Source organism: Aspergillus oryzae, chromosome 3, assembly GCF_000184455.2.
Source record: "Aspergillus oryzae RIB40 DNA, chromosome 3".
Classification (NCBI taxonomy): domain Eukaryota; kingdom Fungi; phylum Ascomycota; class Eurotiomycetes; order Eurotiales; family Aspergillaceae; genus Aspergillus; species Aspergillus oryzae.
Window position 1 is genome coordinate 3039235 of NC_036437.1, and position 23126 is coordinate 3062360.

Below are 23126 nucleotides of genomic sequence, written 5' to 3' on the forward strand. Positions count from 1 at the left end.
GTCTTTGGTATGGCCTGATTTATTCGGGCTTCAGCGAAGTTAATAGTTCATCTAGAACAGATTCCTTAGCCTGTATACCCGATATGAAGGGATTTATCCTGGTTCCCATGCAATAGCCGTGACTGTAAATGATAACTGGGAGTAGTTAAAGAAGAAAAAATACATTAAGAACATGGATTCCTCCCAAACTCATCAAACGTGTGAATATACAGTAGTGTACAAATCCAGTCATAGAGGTTTAGTCGAATGCTGCAAAGCAGGAACTCTGCGCATCGGTTTCCTTCCAGCCAACGCACTTCCAGCAGCTCAATAGTCCATTCGGATCATACTTCTCCTTTATCTTCAGCAGCTTGCCATAGTTTTCGCTACCCCACCAGGCCTCTTGCCAGTCCTTGGTGAAGGGATTAGCCTCAGGACTGTAAGCGCCACTTCCAGGCGTGATCTCTTCAAGAACCGCAGTCATGTCTTGCATCTCAGCTACTTTCTGCTCCCGTGTTTGGAGGGTGCTATTCCATGCCCAAAAGCCGTCAGCCCCGACAGACCAGATGGCGTCTCTCCAAGCTGGGGTCGCCGAGTTGGGTTTGACGTCTTTGTAGAGCAGAGGTCCAACCACGGGGATGTATACACTTCCGCCTTTCGACAGAAGCACTGAGAAAAATTTCATGAGATCTGCGCGTCCGGTGGCCGTCTCAAATACGGTTTTAGGAATGAGTCGTGTAGCCGCAAAGTGAGCATTGCCAACAGTGACGGCGTTGGGAACCACATATTTCTGGTAGAACTCATACCAGGATGGAAATTCTTCAATGACTGCAGTGCCACCCTGAGACTTAGCATAGGCGATAGCTTCAGATAGGGAATCCTTGGCTTCAGATAAGGACAACAACGGCGTGACATTGATGAGCGAGTTGCCGCTGATATGACCGCCCCAGCCCTCGTGCGCCCACTTAACAGCATTGTTCACCAATATATCGAGGAATGGCAAAACGTTGCTTGAATTGGCCTTTGGGGGAAACTTGATAGAGGCAGAGACTATGCTCACCCGTGGCTCTACACGATGGGTGCTTTCCATCACCACGCCAAAGGTGCCACCACCGCCACCTCGAAGGGCCCAGAAGAGCTCCTGGTTTTGACATTCGTTGGCAATCCGATACTTGCCATCGGGCGTCACAATCTTATATTGGACAACTCTATCAACGCCCAATCCATAGACTGGGGATAAGATGCTGTGACCTCCAGTTTGTGTCCAGCCCCCACTAACTCCTACTGTAGGCGAATAACCCCCGATAAAGGTGACATTATGCGCATTGGCAAAGTGGTAGACCTCATCAAAATTCACACCTGCTTGAACGGTAATAGTATCGTATTTCGAGGTGGCATTGCAACCGATAGGAACAAAAGCAGGGTTGTAGTGCATGGATTGTAGATGTCGTGTCCACAAAGAGAGAGTTCCTTGGCCACTGCTCCGGCCCAAGAAGTCATGGCCGCTATTCTTGATTGAAAGGCGGGTTCCTGAGCAGCTTGAGAATCTGAAAGCCTCAACCACATCCTTTGGTCCCTGAACCTCTAGGGAGAAGGAAGGCATATTTCCTTGATTACATGAGGCATCGAGCGCCGGCGGATTGGTCGGATCCGAGTTGTCAAGTAGACATTGGTTGGCCGGCTCGGATGCGCATATCTCGGCCTGGTTATACATGTAACCATTGACGGAATTGGCACGCAGGAAAGGGTCGCTGTAATTGCTCTGGATCACTTTGCATGCTGCTTCATCTGGACCCATAGGGATGCCATTGTACTGAGAGAAGCATGGGAATGAGAACGGCTTCAACGACTGTAGCCGTCCACCGAGTGTGATATTGAAGCTGGCTAAGGTACAGTTATCCGCCGCGGCAACCCCCAGAAGGTGAGCGGCCAACAGGACAAGCAAGGTCTTGGAAACCGAAGACGCCATGCTGCAACAGAGAAAAAGCAATACACAAAAACATGCCGAGAGAAATTTTTACGGACAGGGAAAAAGCATTTTTAAGAGGAATGGAATAGTCGGATGTGGATCGGCACGGCACGTTCCCCGGCCTAGTTTAGTCTCACAGCAGATGGAGCCGAAACCCTGACTGAGGTTGCATTGGATGACTTGTTTCGGACATTCCTTGTCATGCAAGGTTGTTTGCTGACAGCCTTTTCACTGAAAAGGATGTACGACCGAAATCTGCAACCTGAGTCCAAGCGATCAATCGCTGTGTGACCGACTTTCCATAGCCGTGATGCCCCATGGCTATACGGAACCAATACTGGGGAAACGTCGTCGCCGTCGTCCCCACGGTCGGGGCAGCGCTTGCGACACTCATTTATGTCCTGCGCCTGATTGCTTGCCGGATGTCTACGGTCGGGTGGCGGTTAGAAGATTTGTTAATGGGTATTGGCCTGATTCTCTCGTACGGAGTCACGGCTTTTGTTATCTATAGTGAGTACGGAATGCTCGCCAATTTCTCTTGCTCACCGCGTGTCAATAGCCGCCTTCAATGGTGTGGGAGTTCCAGGAAATGAACTTCCGCAGGACGAACGTATTCGCCTGCAATTTGTAAGTCGTGGTTCAGCATTCTGATAGCTAGACTTTGCTTACCATATCCTCTAGGGCTCTTGGATGATCCAGAAGTTCTGGGCACCATCCATGGCATTTGTGAAAATATCCATTCTAGTCTTCCTCAAGCGACTGCTAGGCACCGCGAAGGTGGTTCGTGTGGGAGTAACATGTCTAATTGTCTTCACCATAATGTGGGCCTTTACCGAACTCATGGGCAATATTTTTCAATGTCACCCAGTCCAGTATTATTATGACACCACACTAAACGGTCACTGTATGCCCGGTCAGACCAAACTGTTCCAAACATCAGCATGCTTGTCCTTGGTAGAAGACGTGATCATTTTGCTTTTGCCGATGCCGGTGGTCTGGCGACTGCGAATCACCGTCCAACAGAAGATCGGGCTGACAATAGTCTTCTCGTTGGGTGCATTGTATGTTTTCTCAAAGCTAGTAGATTTCAACGACCGACGTGTGAACTGACCATCTTAGGGTATGCATTTTCAGCTTGCTGCGTGTGATTGAGTTCAACCACTTTCACACTGATGACCTTGCTTGTAGGTTCTATACTCCATCTCCCAGTCGCCTCGACTGATGTCTTCTAGCCTCCAGTGCTAAAGAGTCCGTTTGGACCGCCCTTGAACTCAATGTCGCTATAATTTGTGGCTGTCTTCCTCTTTTCAGACCCCTCGTGCACAGGTTTCTTGGAAAAGCCAAAGCCCAGTCGAGCCGCTCTTTACGCACTCCACGTTACCTCAACCGGCTAAGTCAAGACCCCGATGGATTCCACAAAATTAGCGACCCTCATGGTCTAAGGGCAAGCAAGAGCGTGGTAGTATCTACAGACCCTAGTGGGAGACATAGTTTGGATGTTGAACTTGGCGGAATTACCGTGCATACTGCAATCCAGCAGGATGTGGAGAGCCGGCCAATTACCGGTAGCTCAGACGCAGCGATGGAGACATGGCCTCGGTGATCTAGGTGGATATTTTTTAACTTTTAATTTTGATATCGAGAAGTAATGCTCTATATTTGTGGTTCTTTACATCGAGTATTCTTCGTTCTGCATTTCAGATTTGACTTTTACCTTGGGAATGCCCTATGTTATTTATATTCTTGCAAGTATTTGACTTGCGGTTAGCTTGGAGGCTTATACTAGCATAAAGTACCGCATTCATTCAGCTGGTTTTTCAATTAAATACAGTGTACAGCTCTCGTCGTGTAGAGTACAATTCCTAAGCAGAAATCAATATGGGATGTCCAGAGTTGTCGGAGCTCAGACTAATCTTCCTGCTCACGCTCTGCGTGACTGTCCTGACGTGTCTTGGGTTTCTTATTTGCTCCCTCTTCCTGGCTTGCAGTGCGCTTCTTCCCGGCCTCTGTACTATGATCGTCCTCATCTTGAGGCTCGCCCTCTTGTTGCTCCTCCTCGTCCTCGTCTGCCTCATCTTCCCCTTCTTGTTCCTCTTCGTTATCCATTTCATCAACATCGTCAGATCCGTCAGATTCTTCAGGTCTAGCTTCGCCTGATCCAGATTCTTCATTTTCAGATTCCTGTTGATCCTCACCCTTACTTTCTTCCGCAGCCTGCTTCCTCTCCTTCTTTGCTTTGCTGGTGTTGGAAACAAATTGCTTGCCTTTTTTAGACTCCTCCTGTTTCTTCTTATCAGTCTCCTCCTTCTCCTTATCACTCATCTTCTCCCATGCTTTCTTAGGCAGATATCGCTTTCTCGTCCCATCCTCCTGTTTGGCAGTGCCTGAACCCTCTTTCGTCTGCCACTCCTCTTTGCCCCAGTTCTCCAGGCTCTTCTGGGACTCATCCTGTCCTTCCTCCTTGGATGTAGTATAATCTCCACCACGCTTTTTATATTCCGACGCCATAAACTGGGCCTGTTCAAGTAATGTAAATACATACCCCCAACTCAACTAGAATGTAGAATGAAGAAGAAAGAGATAAAAGAAAGGAACTCACCTTCCTGGCAGACCACTGACCAGGCTTTCCCCCCTTATCACTCTGTTTGACTTCTTCTTTGACCTGTTCCCGCAGTTCGGGATCGGTATATTTGTCGTCCTTGGCAGGCATGTTGGACAATTGCAGTTATAGGGTTAGTCAATTGAAACAGGCGTAGTTTATTAGCTCTATTGGATGAGATTTTCCTTCCTTTTATTCTCTAGGGCTAGAAGTGTTGCCAGTAGGAATGACATAATTAGGGCTCGGATCTGAACGGTGACATCATAGGGTTTCTGCATCATGATGATTAAATTTATTTGAATTGAATTGAATGGAATTTACATGTTCGGGTGATCGACAAATCTTGAATTCCTCCCGAAAGCTTAGATCTCGACTTGAAATATCTTTGATTGGGTTCATCGGAAAAGCCCAGGGATTTGAAGCAGGCGCAAGGCCTCGTTGGTCTCTATCCTTGTTCCGGGAGAGTATTTAAATGATTATAACAGCTCAGGCATTGGCCCCACCATCAACTGGCTCCCACAAAGACGAGTCCAATTACAAGATGGAAAGAGTTTGAACTTACGGACACACCGCATTGCCACGAGTATTACTGGGCCCGGCCTCGTAGGCGGCAGCTCTGGTCAGCCCGATAATGGCAAGCTTGCTCATGCAGCACGGTCCCAACAGTGGGGCGCCCTTGATGCCGTACAAGCTGGAAACATTGACAATGCTGGAGGATGGTGCTAAATACCCAAGAACATTAAACACACCAACCACGTAGTGTTGATGATTAGATCGTATTCGTCGTCGGGGGTTTGTCAAATCTAGTGTGATCCCATCACCCGGCCACAAGTACCTGCGATGTTGGCGCTAAATCCATGCATGACGCATCACCGGTCGCTGCAAAGACTTTGTTGGCCAGGGAAGCTGCCATTTTGGAACGTTGAACGAATATGATATCTGCTGATGTGTGAGTGGGCAAACCATCCCCATGGCTGGGGTGTGTCAGCTCTTTCAAAAGCCTTCAGTGAAGATGTCCACAGATACCGGATGTTCGCCCTTTTACTTATATCACCCATAGATGTGCCAACAAGCCGGAATATGATATAATTTACGATGAGAGTTGGCATTGGTTAAATTGTCCCTTTGCAGTATTACATGTTAGTCGAACAAATAATCCGCTGCAAGATGATACCTTAGTCTCTACACTATGTCGTATTCAGCGTGTTGTTATCCTCTATAAACTTTTGTCATGATTCAACCTCCAGCGATAACACCGAGACCCGCCTTAGTCGCTGTAAATCACATATTACTACGGTTCGAGACAAGTGGTCCCTAATCAGAACACAACGACATATTTTATGGGGCTTTATGAACATGGCCATCTATACGGAAGCTGGCTTAGAGGGATACAGGAACACGGGCCATTTGCAGTATAAACACATGAACAAGATGAAAGACATTGCCGCACTCGCGTTATAGCTTTGTCTTTCCAGGAAGAAACGTAGACCGACCATAAACATGGCTGATCTGCTGCACGGCCCTGGTCATTTCGCCGTTAAGTTCGGATCGGAGAAGTGCATACACGCTATATGAAGGGCTCTGGTGTCACTAGAGGTACTCTAATTCAAGGGGGTAATAAGTGTGACTTACCCAGCTTTGGCCTTTGGCGCCCACTTGGCTGCCAACGCAAAAGCGACCGCCAACATGTCATCTGGCTGGGCAATGAAATCGACCAGGCCATCCCGTAAGGCCTCTTCGCCGGTAAAGCGGTGACCCTCAAGGAGTACCTTTCGCGCAATCTGCGGGCGCAGCTTTAACCGAGGAAGGACTCCGACGCCGGGGAAGTACATCCCTAGGTCTACGGGAGGCATTGAAATGAACCCTCGTTGCGAGTTCATTACACGGTAGTCGTGCGCAAATGCCACCGGGCAACCTCCGCCAAAGGTATGGCCGGTAAGGAGCGCGATGGTTGGAAAGGGGAAATCCAGGATAGTATGCAATAGCTACACATCGCCCAGGACGTCAGTGGCTGTCTCAACGGGTAGTATCGAGTCACTTACTGGGTAGAAGCCCTCAGTGGTTGCATGGGGGTTTTGTTCGGCCTCATCCAGATCCAGACCCTAAGGAGGAACCATTAGCTTCATGGTCTATCGTCATCTATTGGATTCTGTACCGTGCAAAAGTATTTAGCGTTGTTCCCTCTGGTAATAACAGCGCCTTCGGAGTTGGAGCCCAGCGTTTGACGCACAGTATTGAAGGCACGAATCAGCTCCTGGCAAAACTTGGCCGTCAATCGATTCTCAGCACCGAGCTCCATGGTGATCATGAAGACACAACCTCGTCGTTCGAGGCTGAGATTCTCAAAACGCCCCACTGCCTGGAATTCCGTCATGACCGACTATTTCTTTCGTATACTGAGAAGATACAAATCAAAATAAATTTGAAAAAATGAAAGACAAACTAGCAGGAAAAAGAACCCATATAAGAAACTCAGTTCTGTGGAGAGCCCTACATATGCCAGCGGTTATACTGCATAATAAAATGGCTTTATGTGGATGAAGTGCGGGGGAGGCTACTAAGATGCAGATCGGGGTTATAGAATTCAACTAAATGCATGAAGCCGAGCAACCTAGGCTCGTCCATTAAGGCGAACATCGTGAGAGACGCGGGGAAGAGCCAATGCCGAGAAACATAGCAGTTTCATCAAGAGTCGAAAAGCTGTTCCACCGACACCATTTACCAATGAATAACCATGACGCGAAAAGCACCACCCGCCCTTGGTAAGGGACTTTATAAGAGGAGGAATTCTTTTGTCTATTCTATCTTCACTCGCAATAATTTTCAACCTGCCATCAGGACCGTTTCCCGCTTGAGCAACATGTCCGACTTCACAGATCATCTGCGGCCCAGCCAGCCAAATGGCCCGGAAATTCTAGCCAGGAAACGAGCCCAGACTCATATTCCCGTCGACGAATTGGCACATCACTTACTGGCCCAGGATGGGTATCTTGAACGCCAAGCTCGAATTCTGCGCATCGTGGAGCAGGAACCGCTCTTTGATAAGAAGCGCCAGGCAAACCTATCGCGAGAGGATCTCTTTAAGCTTGCATTGGCACGAGCAAAGCTGTTGCGCCGCCTCGTCGATAAGCATGGGTGGGACATTGACGATTATAAGATGGCCGAGACTTTAGTTGACGACGTGTCGCCCTACTATCTTCATCTGCACATGTTTATCACCACCATCCGCGAGCAGGCCAGTGATGCTCAGCAGGCCTACTGGTTACCCCTGATTGAGTCCTTCAAAATCATCGGTGCCTATGCGCAAACGGAACTGGGCCACGGGAGTAACGTCCAGGGCTTGGAGTTACAGGCTCGCTGGGACCCCGGGAGCAAAGAGTTCATTCTTCACAGCCCGACGTTAACCGCCAGCAAATGGTGGAATGGTAGTCTGGGACGTACGGCCAACCATGCCATTGTGGTGGCTCAACTTCTCGTCCCAAGCTCCGGGGGTGAATATCAAAGTCATGGTCCTCACCCGTTCATTGTGCAAGTCCGGGATATGCAAACTCACCAGCCACGGAAGGGGGTTGTGATCGGTGATATCGGACCCAAGTTCGGATACGCCACCATCGACAATGCCTATATGTTATTTCATCATTTCCGGTAGGCCCAAGTCTCTGTCCGGGGTTCCAGCCGAGTTTTGCTGACCACGTCGACCGCCAGAATCCCCCATTCGGCATTGCTGTCGCGCTATGCCAAACTCGACCCGGACAGCGGACAGTTCTCAAAGCCAGCTGTGCCCGCCGTTGTTTATGGAACGATGACATACGTGCGGTCCCTGATTGTTCTCCAGTCCCGAATGGCCCTCGCGCGTGCAGTTACTATAGCCGTCCGCTATACCACTGTTCGGCGGCAGTTTAGAGACCGTGACGACCTAAAGGGCCCTGAGGTGGCAGTGTTAGAGTATCCTACAGTACAAATACGTATTCTCCCCCTACTAGCGACTACATACGTGCTACATTATGCCGGGCAGGCCATGCAACGGACCTACCGGGAAGCGCGGGAACAAATCCAAGCCGGGGACTTTAGTGGATTGGCCCACATGCACAGCCTGTCTTCGGGGCTCAAAAGCTTTTGTACTGATCTTGTTGCCGATGGGATTGAAACTTGTCGCCGGGCATTAGGAGGTCATGGCTACGGTGGTGCGAGTGGTTTTATTCGGCTATCTCCAGATTATCTGTCCCGTGTCACCGTGGAGGGGGATAATTGGATGATTACCCAGCAGGTGGCTGCCTACCTGATCAAGCGGATGCACGCAGCTGTTGCGAATATCGACAGTGCGACAGGTAATGAGACCGAGGACTTGTATAAGGAGTTCCTCAGGGCCAACAGGGTGGAGTCAATCTAGAGTCTTATAAGGTCTTTGATGATGACTTTAACATTGTCAGGAGCTTCCACCGCCGAACAATAGCCTTGGTAAGCTGGCCTCTTTATAAAACTAGCAATATGATCTTTTTGTACTTCCATGTTTGCTAATACTTACAAGCTTTATGATATTTATGTGGAACGCGTCACCAAGAAGAGGAGGTGGACTAGTCTCATGACTCAACTGCACCGACTTAGCCATGGTAGGATGCTCACCAATGCGATACATTTAGGGATCCAGCTGACGGACCAACCCTAGCCCAGTCCCTTGCACTTCTAGTTGAAATCTTCCACGATACCCTGCAAAACGATCGATCATTGCCCCCACCGGCGAAGAACACGCTGCGTGATCTGTATCATCTATTCGCTTTCTTTCATATGGAAACGCATGCCTATGACTGTAGGAAACGCCCATGACACGCTAAGCTGGTCGACTAACAGCCCGATAGTTTTCCGTTCAGGGGCGGTTCCGCAACGCGATCTCGATGAGCTACCGAACCGCGTGCGACATCTCATGGCTCGTATTGAACCTCATGCCGTCGCCCTCGTCGACGCATGGAAAATCCCCGACTACCTTCTGGACAGGTGAGATTATCCTTTCGTTGCCCGGTTTGACCATGCTAATGGAGCTCTGCCAAGTGCGCTTGGGCGGTTTGACGGTAAAGTCTATGAGGACTTGTTCCACCGAGCCCACCGGCTCAACCCCTTGAACGAAATCACATTCAACCCGAACTACTGGGAAGATGAACTTGTCAAAGGGGATGGTGGGGGATGGTCGTCTGTTCTAGCTAAACTATAGGCTAGCTATATATCTCTTTTTTCCTGGCTCCATAAGTGACTGTCCTTGCAAGTGCCATTAAAATAGACAGAATAAGATTACACGGGCGTGAGAGGTGCCGCATCGGAGAATTGAAGGGGCAATAAGAGGAAACAGAGCTGGGCAGAAACGTTGGGCATTCACTTATGCATGATTGTGTGACCGCATAGTATTTTCTATCTTGACTGGTTCAAGTAGGTGTGGATCAGCAGAGCATCCTTTGTGTATACTGGATGGTGAAGTCTGTCCATTGAGAATGTTTGAATACAAAATCCCAGATTATCCAAGTGAAGAAGGCCTTGTATCATCTCAGTGACTCTGTGTGATGTAGAGAATCCAGCTCCTAAATTCCACCAACTGTGTAACGAGCCACAATTTGATGAGTGAAGGGCGGGGCATTCGCTCTATTCATATATCATAAGTCAGCTATTCATCTTCAGCGTCATAAAAGACCAACTCTAGCAGACCTCCATTTACAACTGATAAACAAACCCTCTTCATTCTCTTACATGTAAATGATCGCCACTCCCCCTTCGAAATCCACAAGATCGATATTCGCAGACCAAAATGGCCCTCCGTCTCGTGAAACTATCAGACAAATTCTCCTGCTACGCCCGAGGCGAGAACGAAGCAAGGTTCATATACCACGAGATATTCGAAGACCACGAGTATGACAAAGTCGAGCTACCCGAGGCCCCATTCATGGTCGACGTGGGAGCCAACATCGGTCTGTTCTCTCTCTACATGAAGGAGAAATACCCACTGGCCAAGATCATCGCGTTCGAACCGGCACCGGAAAACTTAGAGGCGTTGGAGCGGAACCTAGCTTTCCATATGGTGTCCACCGTCAAGGCATATCCGTACGCGCTGGGCGCGTCTGCCGGTTTTGCACCGTTCAAGTACTTTCCGAACATGCCTGGGAACTCTACGTTGAATGTCGAAGAGAAGGAATATCAGATCCAGCTCTTCAAGGAGAACTACGATCAGACGTTCGCAGACGATATGTTCAAGGATGCTAAACAGATCATGGTTCCGGTTCACCGATTGTCGCTTTTCCTGTGTCTACCCCACAGCAACGTTGAGGTGATCGACCTGCTCAAAATTGATGTCGAGGGCACGGAGTTGGAGGTGCTGCGTGGGATTGACGACAGGGATTGGAACAAAGTGCGAAATATCGTCATGGAGGTGAGTAATGTGAAGGGAGGTCTAGACAAGGTGAAGCAGTTGCTGGAAACTAAAGGATTTACGGTTACCTATGTGGCTGTGCGAGGGATTCCAGAGTTATTCAAGTTGTTCATTGTGACCGCTTGCCGTTGAATGTGTTTATGGCAGATGTTATTTCTCTTATAGTGATGATTTTGTGGTTTATGTTAGTATTCCTATGATTATGGCATCAAGAAATTAGGATATAACGTAGGGGATCGAACAGTACTGCTTGGGCCTTACTTTGCCAACATATCTAACATATCATATTTATCACTCTAGCCCTACTCAAGTTCCCATTTGGGGGAGGAGGAGGTACCCAATGGGTTTCCCAAAGTTCCTGGAATCTTCTGTAGATATACTTTCTATAATATATGCATCATCCAGCCTCTTGATAGTTATGGCACACTATTGCCTTTGCCACAGAAGCCGAGAAAATCCAACCTGGTTCTTCTGACTAAAGCAACAGAGTCTTGCGTTCACCTTAAGAAGCCGCCGTCTTTGACCCTCCCCCCACCCCCCCATTGACATCAACATGCGACCCACGCAAAACATACCCAGCCTGCTGCGCCTGGTCCCACTCCGACCGGATCAACCTCGACCTGGCCGCATTCCGCTCTAGAATCCGCACCGTATACTGCTTTGGCACGCGAATAGCGCCCTCCATAAACCCCTCGTCCGTGATATCCAAGGGGATTTCCTCCCCCTGGTCATCCAGCGGCAACTTGAACTCATACGCCCAGGTGATATTGGCAACGGCCAGGAACAGTCCGTTCTCCGCCAGGTGAATCCCCGGACAGATGCGCCGGCCGGCCCCGAAGGTGAAGTTGTCGCGGGCGAGGATATCTCCGCCGGCAGCATACACGGCGGAACGATGCAGGTGGTTGAGGTACCGCTCGGGCTTGAAGTGGAACGGGTGGGGAAAGCGCTCGGGGTCCCAGTGCAGGGTGTTGAGGTTCGCCAGCAGAATGGTGCCCTTGGGAATGAGGTGGTCCCGGTAGTGGACGTCCCCGTCTGCCATGCGCCGCAGACCGGTCGTGGCGACGGGGCACAGTCGGAAGCGTTTCCTTGATCACGGCCCGGATGTACGGCATATTTGGTTCGTCCGCCAGCGTGGCCATTCGCGTATCCCCTAGCACCCGGGTGACCTCGTCGTGAGCGCGGGCCTGCGCGTCGGGAAACATAGCCAAATACCGGATCAGGCCGTTGAGAGCGCTGGCGGTGGTTTCGGGGCCGGCTTCGGGGACGGCGCTAGCGAGCCAGGAGACGGTCTCCTCTTCAAGGCCCTAGTCGCGGTGGTTGGACTCGATGAGGTCCTTGGCGAAGCAGTCGGGGGCGGTTGCCGGCGGTGATGCGGTCTTTGAGGTTGTCCCAGTGGCGCATCTTGTTCGAGTGCATTTAATTGGCCATGAACTTGGCCTTGGGCCATAAGGGGAAGAGGAAACGGGGGAGCCAGTTGAGAGGCGGGAATACATCGATCCAGAACATCCCAGGGCTGAGGATAATGGAGAGCATGCGCATGTTTCCATAGACATCGCGGACTTCCTGGCAGTCCCATTTGGGGATGCGCAGACCGTAGGCGGAGGTCATGACGATGGAAAAGGTCATGCGGCGGATGTGCATGTAGAAGTCGGTACTGTTCTTGCCAGCTTCGTGACTGAGGTCTGCGAGTAGCTGCTTGATCTCGAATTCCTGGCTGGGGATGAATGCTGCGGATGCCTTGGCGCTCAGGAGCTGCTTGAGGAACGCATGCAATCGTTTCCATTTGGCGTTGTACGTCATCGGGAGGACGCCGTCTCCCCGGAGGCAATAGTCTTGCGCGATGGGTAGGGGTGGCTTGCCTGAGGTGACGGCAGCCTATGGGTGGATGGCTCGTCAGGTTGTGCTTCGAGTGGGTGAGGGATGGGGGGATGGGATTACCTGTCTATCAAACACTTCCTTGACGGCATCGGGGCTATTGAAGAACACCCAGTTGTACCAGCCAACGCGGACCTTGAAGACATCTCCATACTGGGCCGCCCATCGGTTCAACAATTCGCGGGGCCGGACTGGCAAATCCAAGCCCATCCCGATGAGTGGCCATCCAGAGGGGCCAGGAAGATCAGCTAGCCCCTTGGTCTTTTTGTGAGAGTACTTGGCCGTCCAGAACAGGAGCTGAGAGAAAAACAATGCACAGGCAATGCCCACAAGGACTGTTGGCTTGTGGATTGCCGAGATAAGGCCGGGGGAAAGATGCAAGTCAAGGACAACCGCCTTGTAGAGATCCATTGCTGGTCGACAGATATCTTGGTGAAGCTTGAAGCAAATGAGAGAATGGTTCAACCCCAGGCGAGTGATTCCATTCCTCATCCCTCCTGCCTTCCTTTTATGCCCCGACTGAGCGGGGAAGCATTGTCAGTGAGCTGGTCCGAGTCGACAGAATCCAGGGATGATGATTCCCATGTAACGCACCTCCCGCCTAATGGCGAATGATGTCCGGTAGGAATGACTCCCCTGCTCGTCGTCGACATTAGCCTCTCCGACGTATAGCTTGCCATGATGCTGACCGGGATCGGAGTATTCTCCTTCAGGTAGGGTCATCCGAATTGAAGGCATAACATCATGGTAGATATCAGTCAGGTATGGTAAGAGTTCGTAATTTCGGCCAGTGGTACTGTTACATGGTATCACTATGTATTGTCATGATACAATCCAGAACCAACCCTTACCAACGGAAAGAATAAGCACTAATGATGCGCCTCTCCTGCAAAGTTCTTTGTTTGTCCTCCTCCACCCAGACAGAAAGTTAAAACACGGATGCTTCTCTGTTGGTTCCCCTCCTCTCCTCCACCCCAAGAACCGGGGTAGCGTTAAGGGTCCACTTCCATTCCTCCCTTCCTCCGCCATCAAGGCTGGTCATATCGCCAAATCGCCATCGTCGGTACCAGTAGAAAGCCTGCCCCCACGATCATCCCCACTGCACTAAACAGCTGCAGCCCCAAGAAACCATCACTTCCTCCGTGGCCTTGGAGGACCCCCCCAATGGGCGCTCCAATCAGCACGCCCAGACTGGTAGCAAACCACTGCATGCCCATGCGGGTACCGATGACCGAGGGGGTGGGCGAGACCACCGGGTGGGCGATGACCAGCAGGTTGGCCGAGATAAGCACCCCGGAGAAAATCCCAAAGAGGACACAGAAGACGATGAACCCGGCAACGGAGTGGATGCCCGTCCAGCCGAAGAGAAGCACAGCCGAGGCAATGACGCTGACCAGGAGGATATGGCTGGCTCCGAGACGATAGGTCAGCAGGGAGGACCCAATACGGCCGATGGCCGAGCCGGCGTTGAGGATCGACACCATGTAGAAACTGAGCGCTGTGGACGTGTGCAGGGCAGTCTGGGCAAAGGCTGGCACGTAGAAGATGGGGATGAAATATGCCATGAACATGAGGAAGTTGGCGATCCCGTAGGCGTTGAAGTGCCACTCCTTCATCGCGTGCCAGTGGATGATCTGGCGGGGCGGGGCCTGGCGCGTCTTGGTGGTGGCCATCAGCAACGGCACCGCGATGCAAGAGCAAGCTAGTTGGATGAAGCCCATGGTGCGTGCTGTCCAGGGAAAGCCGATCCGGGGCTGAAGGCGGATGAAAACAATGGGGAAGATAACCCCACCTGGACGCCAGAGCGAAAACTCAGTGAGCAAGCAGTAGGGGAACAATCGATCAGTTCAACGTACCAATACTGGCCCCGGAGGTCACCAGGCCTACGGCAATGCCGCGTCGCGTAGTGAACCGGGTGGAAACAAGCGACAGAGCAGGCACATAAATCAAACCACTGCCCAAACCACAACAGACGCCTTGCGAGAGGAAGACTTGGTAGTACTCGGTGGACAGGCTCAGCATCATCAACCCTAGGGTAGTCAAGAAACAACCGACGATCATCAGATGCTGCAGATATCCCCGGTCGAACAGGGGCCCTGCAATGACCCCCGTGGAGATGAGGAAGAAGGCCTGGATGGTGCCCACCCACGCGATACGTGACGGAGAACTAGTGCTCAAGAGCTCGGATTGATAGTAGCTCTGGAACGCGCCAAACGCGGTCGAAAATCCCCAGGTGGTGACAAAAAGGAGAAAGGAAGCAAACACGCCTGACCAGGAGGCCACACCACCATTGGGCGGCTCAAGAGCAGTAGCAACAGAAGGCTGCTCAGGCTGCTTGGTCGCCATTGAGGATTTGGGGGGGCGGGAGGTAGAACGGAGAATGAGCCAGGGAGAAGAAACAGTGATGGTGGATGAATGAGGTCAACAAGCAACAACATAAATATGTTCCAAAGCCCCTTTTCCTCTTTCTCGCTGGTCTAAAGTCAATCCCATTAAGATTAGCCACCATCCACCAGGAAATCACTGGATTTGTCATCGTGCAGCATGTACCTAACCGAAGGCTCCCCCCTCCCCCCCCCCCCAGACGATATGTGCGGGCTGTTAAGGCTGACTGACGGTGAGCAGGTCGGTAATGCCACCCCCTCTCAAGCGCGTAGCCACACGCACCTGGCTACTCAACTCCGACAAGCCGGTGCCCGGCCAGTTGATTATCATCTGCACTTGGCTGGGTGCCTCTCCCAAGCACATCAGTAAATACATTGATATGCACCGGGCTGTTGCTCCGCACGCCCGCCTTCTCCTGATCGAGTCCGAGGTATCGATTCTGGTGAGCAGCTACGCCCGTCAGCGTCGATTGATCCGACCGGCCGTGGACGTCGTGCTCGAAACCCTAGTCGAGACGGAAAACGGCTCTACTAGCGACGCACCCCCCAGGATGCTATTACACACCTTCTCCAATGGGGGCACCAACACCGCAACCCAGTTGCTGATCACTCTCCGGGGAATCGTCTCGCAGCCGCTGCCCCTGATCGGGCTGGTACTGGACAGCACGCCCGCCAAGGGAACGTACTGGAAATCCTACAATGCCATGGTGTTTCCCTCCCGCCGGCGTCACGCCTCATGGGCTCAGTCGTCGTCCACTGTCTATTGATTCTGCTCTACACCTGGATCGCTTGCGGGAACGAGAACCCGGCCAGCCTTATGCGCCGCACCCTCCTGGACGAGCACACGGTCGGCCCCGCGCTCCGGCGAGGGGATCCCGACGCCGCGGGCTATGTTTCCTACGTGTACTCGAAGGAGGACCGCATGAATGACTGGAGAGATGTCTGGGATCATGCCTAGGATGCCCGGAAGAAAGGCTGGACGGTGAAACAGGTGCTCCCGGATCCAATCCTGTAGCTCGTGGTCATCGCCCATGAGGCCGCTTTCCGGGTAATAGGTCTCAACGAACACGCTGGTGAAGTCTTCAATGGCTTTTACCATGGGTGCGACTGTGTCGTAGAACGGGAATGAGCGCAGCAGAGGCCCGTATGAGCAGTTGAGTAGGCCACGGGTCGCCAAATCCCGGTAGAAGTCCGTGGCCCGGAAGTGACCCGCATGCTCCCAGTAAGCATCGGTGGTGAATTTCTTGCCTGCCCAGTTGGGAAGCGCGAAGGAACTATCGTAGAAGCCTCCTTCGTTGAACAGAAACTCCTCGCCGACGGGTCGAACAGCATACGCTTGGTTCATCACTAGGAACTGGGTGAGCCTGTTGCAAGATCAGAAGGGTAAAGCAAAGATCTTACAGCGATCAAGGTATCCACGGACAGGATGACGAGCACTCATGGTCCGCAAGGCCGCCTGGTGGATAGGCTCTGCTACATCATGTGTATTTGCTAGATGGTATAACTGCGAGTGAAACAGGTCGTTCATGTTAAAGGCCATCTTCGCAAAAAGCCAGTCATTGGCGTCATCCAGCGCGGTATAAGTAAAGTCACTGCCCATGTTGGTCTTGATAGCCAGTGGAAGGAAATCCCCGGAACGAGGATGAATAAAGAAGTAGGCAGTGCAGGCGGCTGTCCAGCGTCCGGGTGTCTTGGGATACGCGGCCTGGTAGGAGTGATTAGCGAGAAAGAGGCGCCCTTCCTGATGAAGAACCGCCAGGGTTCTACCCCCTGCCAGATCCCGCATCACATGGTCGTCAACGTCTAAGGGCAGGTGGTCGTTACTGGGATGGAGACGCCGGACCACGTAGGGATTGATGGACAGCCGTTCCATGGAGAACAGCAGATCCTGCGTCCAGTTGGTCAACATCCCAGGGGCGACTCCATCCGGGATGGTAGAGACCCATTGGTCTTTGTAGAGGACTTCATAGCTAGAGAGGGACTGTATGCTCCCGCCTGGGTCGATTAGTCGAGTTCTTCCTTCCGCATGGTGTATTTTGCCAACGAACCTTCATCAATGCTGCAGCGGCCTGGTCCAACTCGTGATACACATTACTGGTGACATATCCCACATCTCTGAACCATTGAGCCCGGTCCCGGGCGACCATTGCATCCCCAAGAGCCCCGGTAGGAAAGAACGATGTGTTTCCGAGCAGAGGGGAGCCGTAAAGGTAACCCTTGCGCGCCAGACGAATCTCATCTACTCGCTCCCAGGGCTGAAGGTCAAACATAGGCAAGCTATACCGATGACTGTTGTCACCAGGAAGGGCTAGAGATGGTCTGAGTACTGCTTGGTTGGGAAACACTGGCAACCCAGCAGCATAGCAAGTAACGAGGAACGTGAGGAGAAGCATGTTATTGAAGAGAGATGTCTTCGAGATTTGAACCGTCAAAGTTGTTGTTGAAGTCGGACGAAGAAGAGACATAGCATCCGTAATAATGCGCTTCCCCATCTATATGCTGTCCTCCCCCTCGGATGAGAGGCCTTCCATTACCCATCTCCGATTAGGGTATCGAGATGGTACACCATATTTCTGTATTAGAGCGGTATCCCATCTATCCTTGCCTGTAATGAGACCAAGTAGATTACCTCTCACAATGTTGTTACATCCTTCGGGGCGTGGGCTTGCATGCATGATTTCTCGCCGTGGACGCAAGCCATCCCCGTCAATTCCATCATTCCACGAGGAAGTGCTACGAGTATGCAAAGTGAGACAGCAACTTCCAAATAAAGCTATTCCCCCGATAGGACAAGATGACGCCATGTTCAGGATGTGAGAATAATTACAAAATGGATTGTACACCACCCCCACAGGAAGACAATTTCTTCATTGACTTGCCAGCGCTAACCTGATCACCCCAAAACTTGCACTATGAAAGTCACCACCATCATCTGGTTATGGCTTATCACTGCCCACTGCTACCCTGGTAGGATGGACTGGGATTACGCTGTTCAACGCCACCAGCAAGTCCTCCAAGGGGACACTGACCGCGGGTTTGGCTTGAACGAGCCATTCATCCCAACTACCGCTCATATTCTCCCCGAGAAGAAGCCTTTCCCAATTGACGAATCAGTCCACTACTACGAGAGACATTTCAACGGCTCAGGGCCGGACGGAACTTACCGTCGCTCTTCGTGCCCCGCGGTAAATGCGTTGGCCAACCGGGGCTACATTAACCGAACTGGACGGAATATCAGCTACTCTGAGCTGACGCATGCCGTTCGCCGGGTCTGGAACTTTGCCGATGATAATGTGACTCCTCCATCCCTCTCAAGCATTCGGAGACCTTTTCCCGAGGGGGATCAGAATCTTGGTCGAGACATCTGTCCAATGAAGGCCCGCTTCCAACGGGAAGATTGTGGCCAAGGGGAGCTGGAACATAGGAAGTGTATTGTATGACGTGGTGTATGGGGTTGGACATTACTGAGACACTAGGTCGTGGGTACTATATGGTAAGAGGCGGGGGGGGGTGAGAAGCGGCTGGTAGGATTTTCCAGAAATTTAGTTCCTAAGGCATTGGACTTTCGTAGCTGCATATGTTGTAAGCAGCCCTGCTTAGGTCTATGTACATCGTCTAAACAAGTTCATGATACGTTGTGAGTGGGCCCCTGTCAAGCCCCAGATGGGGCTAAAGGAGGCTCGACGGTCAGCTTACCCCGTGGTCTTGAAAGTTAGTGGTTGTCGACGTGGCATAAGTCATGCAAAAATACCATTCAATTACGTCTCCGTCCCAAACATGACAATATCTCCTCATATCTGTATCTGATCTGTAGACCAATCTATAGTTTCCCTTTCGAAGGCTCGGCAGGGATTCTTTGGGTATGCTTGTAGTGCCAGGAAGGGTCTGCTAAATCCTTCCGGATGGCGTAGTTTGCTTCTGCATCCTCTAGCACCGCTAAATCCAGAGTGGCGACGCCCATGCCTTCGGCTGCAGTGCCCAAACGAACCAGCGGACCGGCATAGGGGATGTTGATTTGGGAAAGGCCACAGTAGTTCCTACCTGGAGGCCCGCCTGCATTGGCGAAGACCACCGCGCAAGTATTCTCAAAGGTACGCGCGGTCAGCATACTATCGAGAAACAGGGATGGCGCTGACGGGTTCTGACGATGACCAGCCTCGGAGGCTCCGCTGCGAGTCCACAAGGTGGGCACGATAATGATCTTTGCTCCGCGGGATACCAGTTCTCTCCAGGCTTCAGGGAAGGCCAGATCCCAGCAAACGAGGAGGCCTACAGGGCCAAAGGGGGTCGAGATGACTTCGTGCGGGCTGTCGCCGGAGGAGCGAAGGTACGCTCGCTCGGTAGGACCCCAAAGATTCTTTTTCACGTAGGACCCTAGGGTTTCGCCGGTGTTGGATATGAAGAAAGCGACATTCTCCAAGGCGGGGGCGGGCTTGCCGTCGGGTTCTGTGGATGAGGTTGATGTGTCCTGTGGAGACGCTGATACAGGGCGCACGATGGACCCCGGTACAATGCAGATATTGCACTCTTTGGCTAGGGCCTGATACCGATGTACGTAGCTCTCCCAATCATCACACAAGGGTGCAAAACGCGGATCGGTCGGAATCCAGTTCGTTAAGTGGAATTCTGGCAGCACGGCCAAATGACAACCCTGGGCAGCGGCCTCGCGGATGAATTGTACCGCCCGGGCGAAGTTGTCGGCCGGTTTGAGGGGCTAGAAGCACACGGAATTAGACAAGGTTTGGGTTATCGGTTGCATATGGAGGTTCTTCGAGACACGGCTTACCTTGACATACAGCTGGATGACAGCTATCTTGCAGTACGGCGGCATGATGAGGGGGGTGGACGAAACAACGCCGAGGGATCTGATAGCGATAGAAGAGGAAAGCGGCCACAGCCAACGTTTTATGTGGGATCTGTACTTACTAGTAGTAGTAGTAGTAGTAGTATGTACATTAGTCCTATCTATTGGCTACCTAGGTTGGGACGCGTTGACCCTGCAGGGGTCAAGCATTTTAGGGCACTCGGAGTGGCCGATCCTGGCAGCCGGTACCGTCCCATGCGAGACCGTACCGTACCGGCTCGTCAATCTGTCCCGTCAGGTATCATGACCCGACGGTAAATACCAAATACTCCCTTTACACAGTAGAGTATCCCGTGCCCTAACTTCTAAGTAATATGCTCCTGAGCAAACTCGCAACGCTCGTCACTTTGGAGCTACTCTCTCTCTCTCTCTCTCTCTTTATATATATATATCGGGTCCTTGGCCATCTTGTGGGCTTAAGCATACAGCAGTCTTTCCACAAGAGTCATTCTTAAATCCCATTGTCATGGCGTCCCTCAGACTCGCCTTAACCTGTTTCCTGACACCATCGCCTCCAAAGGCGACAGAGAACTTTCATGCTGCAAATACTGAACCTCCTCAAAAGAAACAGGTATTTCATGCCTCTGAGATACCCGAGTGGATGCAGTGGGATCCATACATCCAGCACGGGTACCGGACCCAGTTGAATAGTTTCAAACAATGCTTCTTGTCGCTGTTCTACATGCACAATGAATCCGTCAACACCTGGTCCCATATAGTTCTCGAAATCTCTTTCCTAATCTTACTTCTCGCGATCGACTACTGGATTGCCCAGCTGCCCTTCAAAGTGCCATTCTCAGACATGCTGGCCATTCAATCATATGTTGCCGGGACAGCAGGATGCCTGGTCTTCTCGGTCCGTCACCCCCCTCTCGTCCCACAAGACCCGGAACAAACCCTCACTAACTAATCCCTACTCTCACAGGCTGCCTTTCACGCCACGAATGCTCATTCCCCGGAGGTCGCTCGCGCTTTCCTGAAGCTAGACTACTTTGGGATCGTGCTGACCATCTCGACGACCTGTATCTCGGTGGCCTATTTCACGTCAACGCTACAACTCGCCTATATCCTCTTCACGGTGCTCTGCGCCGCCATGGTCTTTTGCATCACGTTAGATGTTGGGATGGATGGTGCCCGTGCAGGTCCATGGAGGTAGGTCGTCCCTTAACGCACCGTGCAATTCCCGCTCCTTGTAAGCTTTGCTCATGTTCTCTTTCAGAGCAACGGTGTTTCTTCTCCTCGCTGCCAGCGGCTTAGCCCCCATCTTCCACGTCGGTTGGAATGAAGGTAAATGTGGACTTTTTCGCATACCACTCGATAGCCTCACGGTCACCTGTTCGTCGTATGCCATCGGCACCCTGGCATATGTCACCCGGTTTCCGGAGAAGTATTGGCCGGGTCGATTCGATCTCATCAGATGTCCTAACACACGTTGCTATACAGACTGTGACTAAGATGTGCAGGGTGCGAGTCATCAGGTCTTCCATGTGTTGGTTGCGTTCGGCCAGATCGTGCATTTGTTTGGGCTTCGAGAGATGCTGGTCAGCATTCATATGGTTCGGTGCACAATGTAGATGGTAGGTTCTCTAGAGCTAGAATATATTTATAAATTCTATATGGGGTTGGTTTTCTAGTTGAAATATGCCACTAGTCTATGATTCCCTTTGGAGTGCATTGTTGTAGCTCTCTTCTGATTAGGTCATGATATATCCAGTGGTTGGGTATGGTAATTCCCTGGCCACGCTCTCGGAAGCCTTGGAAGCAAATAAGTCTCCCAATGCACTAATAGTGAATATCGGTTTATTCTAGATTATTTGCCTTCTCTAGCATTGATCCAGCACATACGACCACAGGGTGTGGAAAATAGGGCTTCCCGTCCGCTCAGCCGTACTCAAGCCACACGCCGGGAGGTTAGTAGTTGGGTGGGTGACCACCAGCGAATCCCTCCTGTTGTATGTTTTTGTGTTATTTTTGATGTAATGATATGTTTGATGGTCTCCAGATACTCGTTGTTATGAAATCTGCATGCCTTTTATATATGTGTTGTGGTCTATGTTGTTTGACCGTCGCATCTCATAACTTGAGTTATGGATTTACTTCGCTGGAGCTAAGGGTGCTTGTTTAAGAAAAGATATTTAGATTTATTGCGATTTATTTAACTACTTAGTGTGGCCATGGTAGACAAACCTTCACACTCTTGATTCATTCAATAGGACAATTTCCATGATGGGTACACCATTACTGGTTTGTTATCTAGCCCTATACCCAAAGGGCCAGAGCTGCACTGCAAAGCTTCCTTTATCTAAATTTGCTAGATCTCCTTGTTTGGGATCTGTAGTCTGGACTACATGTGGATCCGTGGATGTATATGTTCACTTCCTTAGTGAGAAAGTGTTGCACTAGGACCTCTCCCCCTTCATTCTATAAACATGTCAAGGTGACAATTATATGTGGAGGGCTGAATATTGTCAGAGATAAACCAGTAGGTGAGGGAACTACAGGGCCCTCTAAACTAAAGTACTTTTCCTTATGTTGTTGTACTTTGCAGCTGGTGTATAGTTCTGTCCGGATAATCATGCACGATTACTATAACCATGGTGGAACCCTGTGTAGTTGAGTATCTTCCGGTTTGAGACGCTATCTGGGATCACACGCAAAAGAAGCAGAAGTCAAAATAGATGTGTGTGAGCAAGATAGAAAAAGAAAAAGAAATGAGGGACTGGCCGGGATCGAACCAGCGACCTAAAGATAGCTTGCAACATTTGGTTAACCAATGAGGTCATTGCAATCTTCCACTCTATCCACTGAGCTACAGCCCCATTAGATGTTATTCTGCCAAATATTCTGTCACTATAAGACTAATTATGCAGAACTTTACAACAAGCTTTTCTTTATTATTCCATTCACACCTTGCCCTAGGACTATATATTATATAAAGTAAGATCTGTAGTTATGTCTAAAACCGGAATACGCACTAGAACTGAGCCCGGTATTGACTAATTTACTACGGTAGATTTTTGATGATCTATTATGCACAGTGATCTGAC

At 50.9% G+C, this 23126-nt stretch overlaps 11 protein-coding genes and 1 non-coding gene across 12 annotated transcripts; 4 read left to right on the top strand and 8 right to left on the bottom strand.

Annotated features, from left to right (window-relative positions):
• Positions 1 to 238: 238 nt before the first annotated feature.
• On the bottom strand, positions 239 to 1948 carry AO090026000766 (uncharacterized protein; the record flags this gene model as incomplete). The annotated part of the gene is made up of 1 exon (XM_001822120.1): positions 239 to 1948. One exon carries the CDS (start codon positions 1946 to 1948, stop codon positions 239 to 241), a length of 1710 nt encoding a protein of 569 aa, XP_001822172.1.
• Positions 1949 to 2265: 317 nt separating this feature from the next.
• AO090026000765 (uncharacterized protein) lies at positions 2266 to 3170 on the top strand (the record flags this gene model as incomplete). The annotated part of the gene is made up of 4 exons (XM_023235922.1): positions 2266 to 2458; positions 2508 to 2575; positions 2630 to 3009; positions 3137 to 3170. 4 exons carry the CDS (start codon positions 2266 to 2268, stop codon positions 3168 to 3170), a joined length of 675 nt encoding a protein of 224 aa, XP_023091161.1.
• A 686-nt stretch (positions 3171 to 3856) lies between these two features.
• AO090026000764 (uncharacterized protein) lies at positions 3857 to 4658 on the bottom strand (the record flags this gene model as incomplete). Its single annotated transcript, XM_001822118.1, has 2 exons — positions 3857 to 4465; positions 4548 to 4658. 2 exons carry the CDS (start codon positions 4656 to 4658, stop codon positions 3857 to 3859), a joined length of 720 nt encoding a protein of 239 aa, XP_001822170.1.
• Positions 4659 to 6002: 1344 nt separating this feature from the next.
• Positions 6003 to 6427, bottom strand: AO090026000763 (uncharacterized protein; the record flags this gene model as incomplete). Its single annotated transcript, XM_023235923.1, has 2 exons — positions 6003 to 6069; positions 6180 to 6427. 2 exons carry the CDS (start codon positions 6425 to 6427, stop codon positions 6003 to 6005), a joined length of 315 nt encoding a protein of 104 aa, XP_023091160.1.
• An 844-nt stretch (positions 6428 to 7271) lies between these two features.
• Positions 7272 to 11088, top strand: AO090026000762 (uncharacterized protein; the record flags this gene model as incomplete). Its single annotated transcript, XM_023235924.1, is given in 11 exon segments — positions 7272 to 7309; positions 7386 to 8192; positions 8223 to 8922; positions 8940 to 9005; positions 9076 to 9124; positions 9153 to 9157; positions 9235 to 9539; positions 9594 to 9718; positions 9970 to 10012; positions 10161 to 10212; positions 10333 to 11088. 11 exon segments carry the CDS (start codon positions 7272 to 7274, stop codon positions 11086 to 11088), a joined length of 2946 nt encoding a protein of 981 aa, XP_023091159.1.
• A 370-nt stretch (positions 11089 to 11458) lies between these two features.
• On the bottom strand, positions 11459 to 13242 carry AO090026000761 (cytochrome P450; the record flags this gene model as incomplete). The annotated part of the gene is given in 5 exon segments (XM_023235925.1): positions 11459 to 11988; positions 12020 to 12260; positions 12280 to 12357; positions 12448 to 12831; positions 12895 to 13242. The coding sequence occupies 5 exon segments, from the start codon at positions 13240 to 13242 to the stop codon at positions 11459 to 11461; spliced, it is 1581 nt and encodes a 526-aa protein (XP_023091158.1).
• Positions 13243 to 13859: 617 nt separating this feature from the next.
• On the bottom strand, positions 13860 to 15177 carry AO090026000760 (putative MFS monocarboxylate transporter; the record flags this gene model as incomplete). The annotated part of the gene is made up of 2 exons (XM_001822114.1): positions 13860 to 14623; positions 14688 to 15177. 2 exons carry the CDS (start codon positions 15175 to 15177, stop codon positions 13860 to 13862), a joined length of 1254 nt encoding a protein of 417 aa, XP_001822166.1.
• Positions 15178 to 16562: 1385 nt separating this feature from the next.
• On the bottom strand, positions 16563 to 17088 carry AO090026000759 (uncharacterized protein; the record flags this gene model as incomplete). Its single annotated transcript, XM_023235926.1, has 2 exons — positions 16563 to 16579; positions 16617 to 17088. 2 exons carry the CDS (start codon positions 17086 to 17088, stop codon positions 16563 to 16565), a joined length of 489 nt encoding a protein of 162 aa, XP_023091157.1.
• A 97-nt stretch (positions 17089 to 17185) lies between these two features.
• AO090026000758 (uncharacterized protein) lies at positions 17186 to 17680 on the bottom strand (the record flags this gene model as incomplete). The annotated part of the gene is made up of 1 exon (XM_023235927.1): positions 17186 to 17680. One exon carries the CDS (start codon positions 17678 to 17680, stop codon positions 17186 to 17188), a length of 495 nt encoding a protein of 164 aa, XP_023091156.1.
• Positions 17681 to 18127: 447 nt separating this feature from the next.
• Positions 18128 to 19041, top strand: AO090026000757 (putative toxin biosynthesis peroxidase; the record flags this gene model as incomplete). The annotated part of the gene is made up of 2 exons (XM_023235928.1): positions 18128 to 18649; positions 19030 to 19041. The coding sequence occupies 2 exons, from the start codon at positions 18128 to 18130 to the stop codon at positions 19039 to 19041; spliced, it is 534 nt and encodes a 177-aa protein (XP_023091155.1).
• Positions 19042 to 20545: 1504 nt separating this feature from the next.
• On the top strand, positions 20546 to 21660 carry AO090026000756 (hemolysin-III family protein; the record flags this gene model as incomplete). Its single annotated transcript, XM_023235929.1, has 4 exons — positions 20546 to 20935; positions 21005 to 21231; positions 21299 to 21366; positions 21401 to 21660. The coding sequence occupies 4 exons, from the start codon at positions 20546 to 20548 to the stop codon at positions 21658 to 21660; spliced, it is 945 nt and encodes a 314-aa protein (XP_023091154.1).
• Positions 21661 to 22793: 1133 nt separating this feature from the next.
• On the bottom strand, positions 22794 to 22898 carry AO090026t00012. Its single transcript has one exon. It is a non-coding gene; the product is annotated as a tRNA-Cys (tRNA).
• Positions 22899 to 23126: the final 228 nt, after the last annotated feature.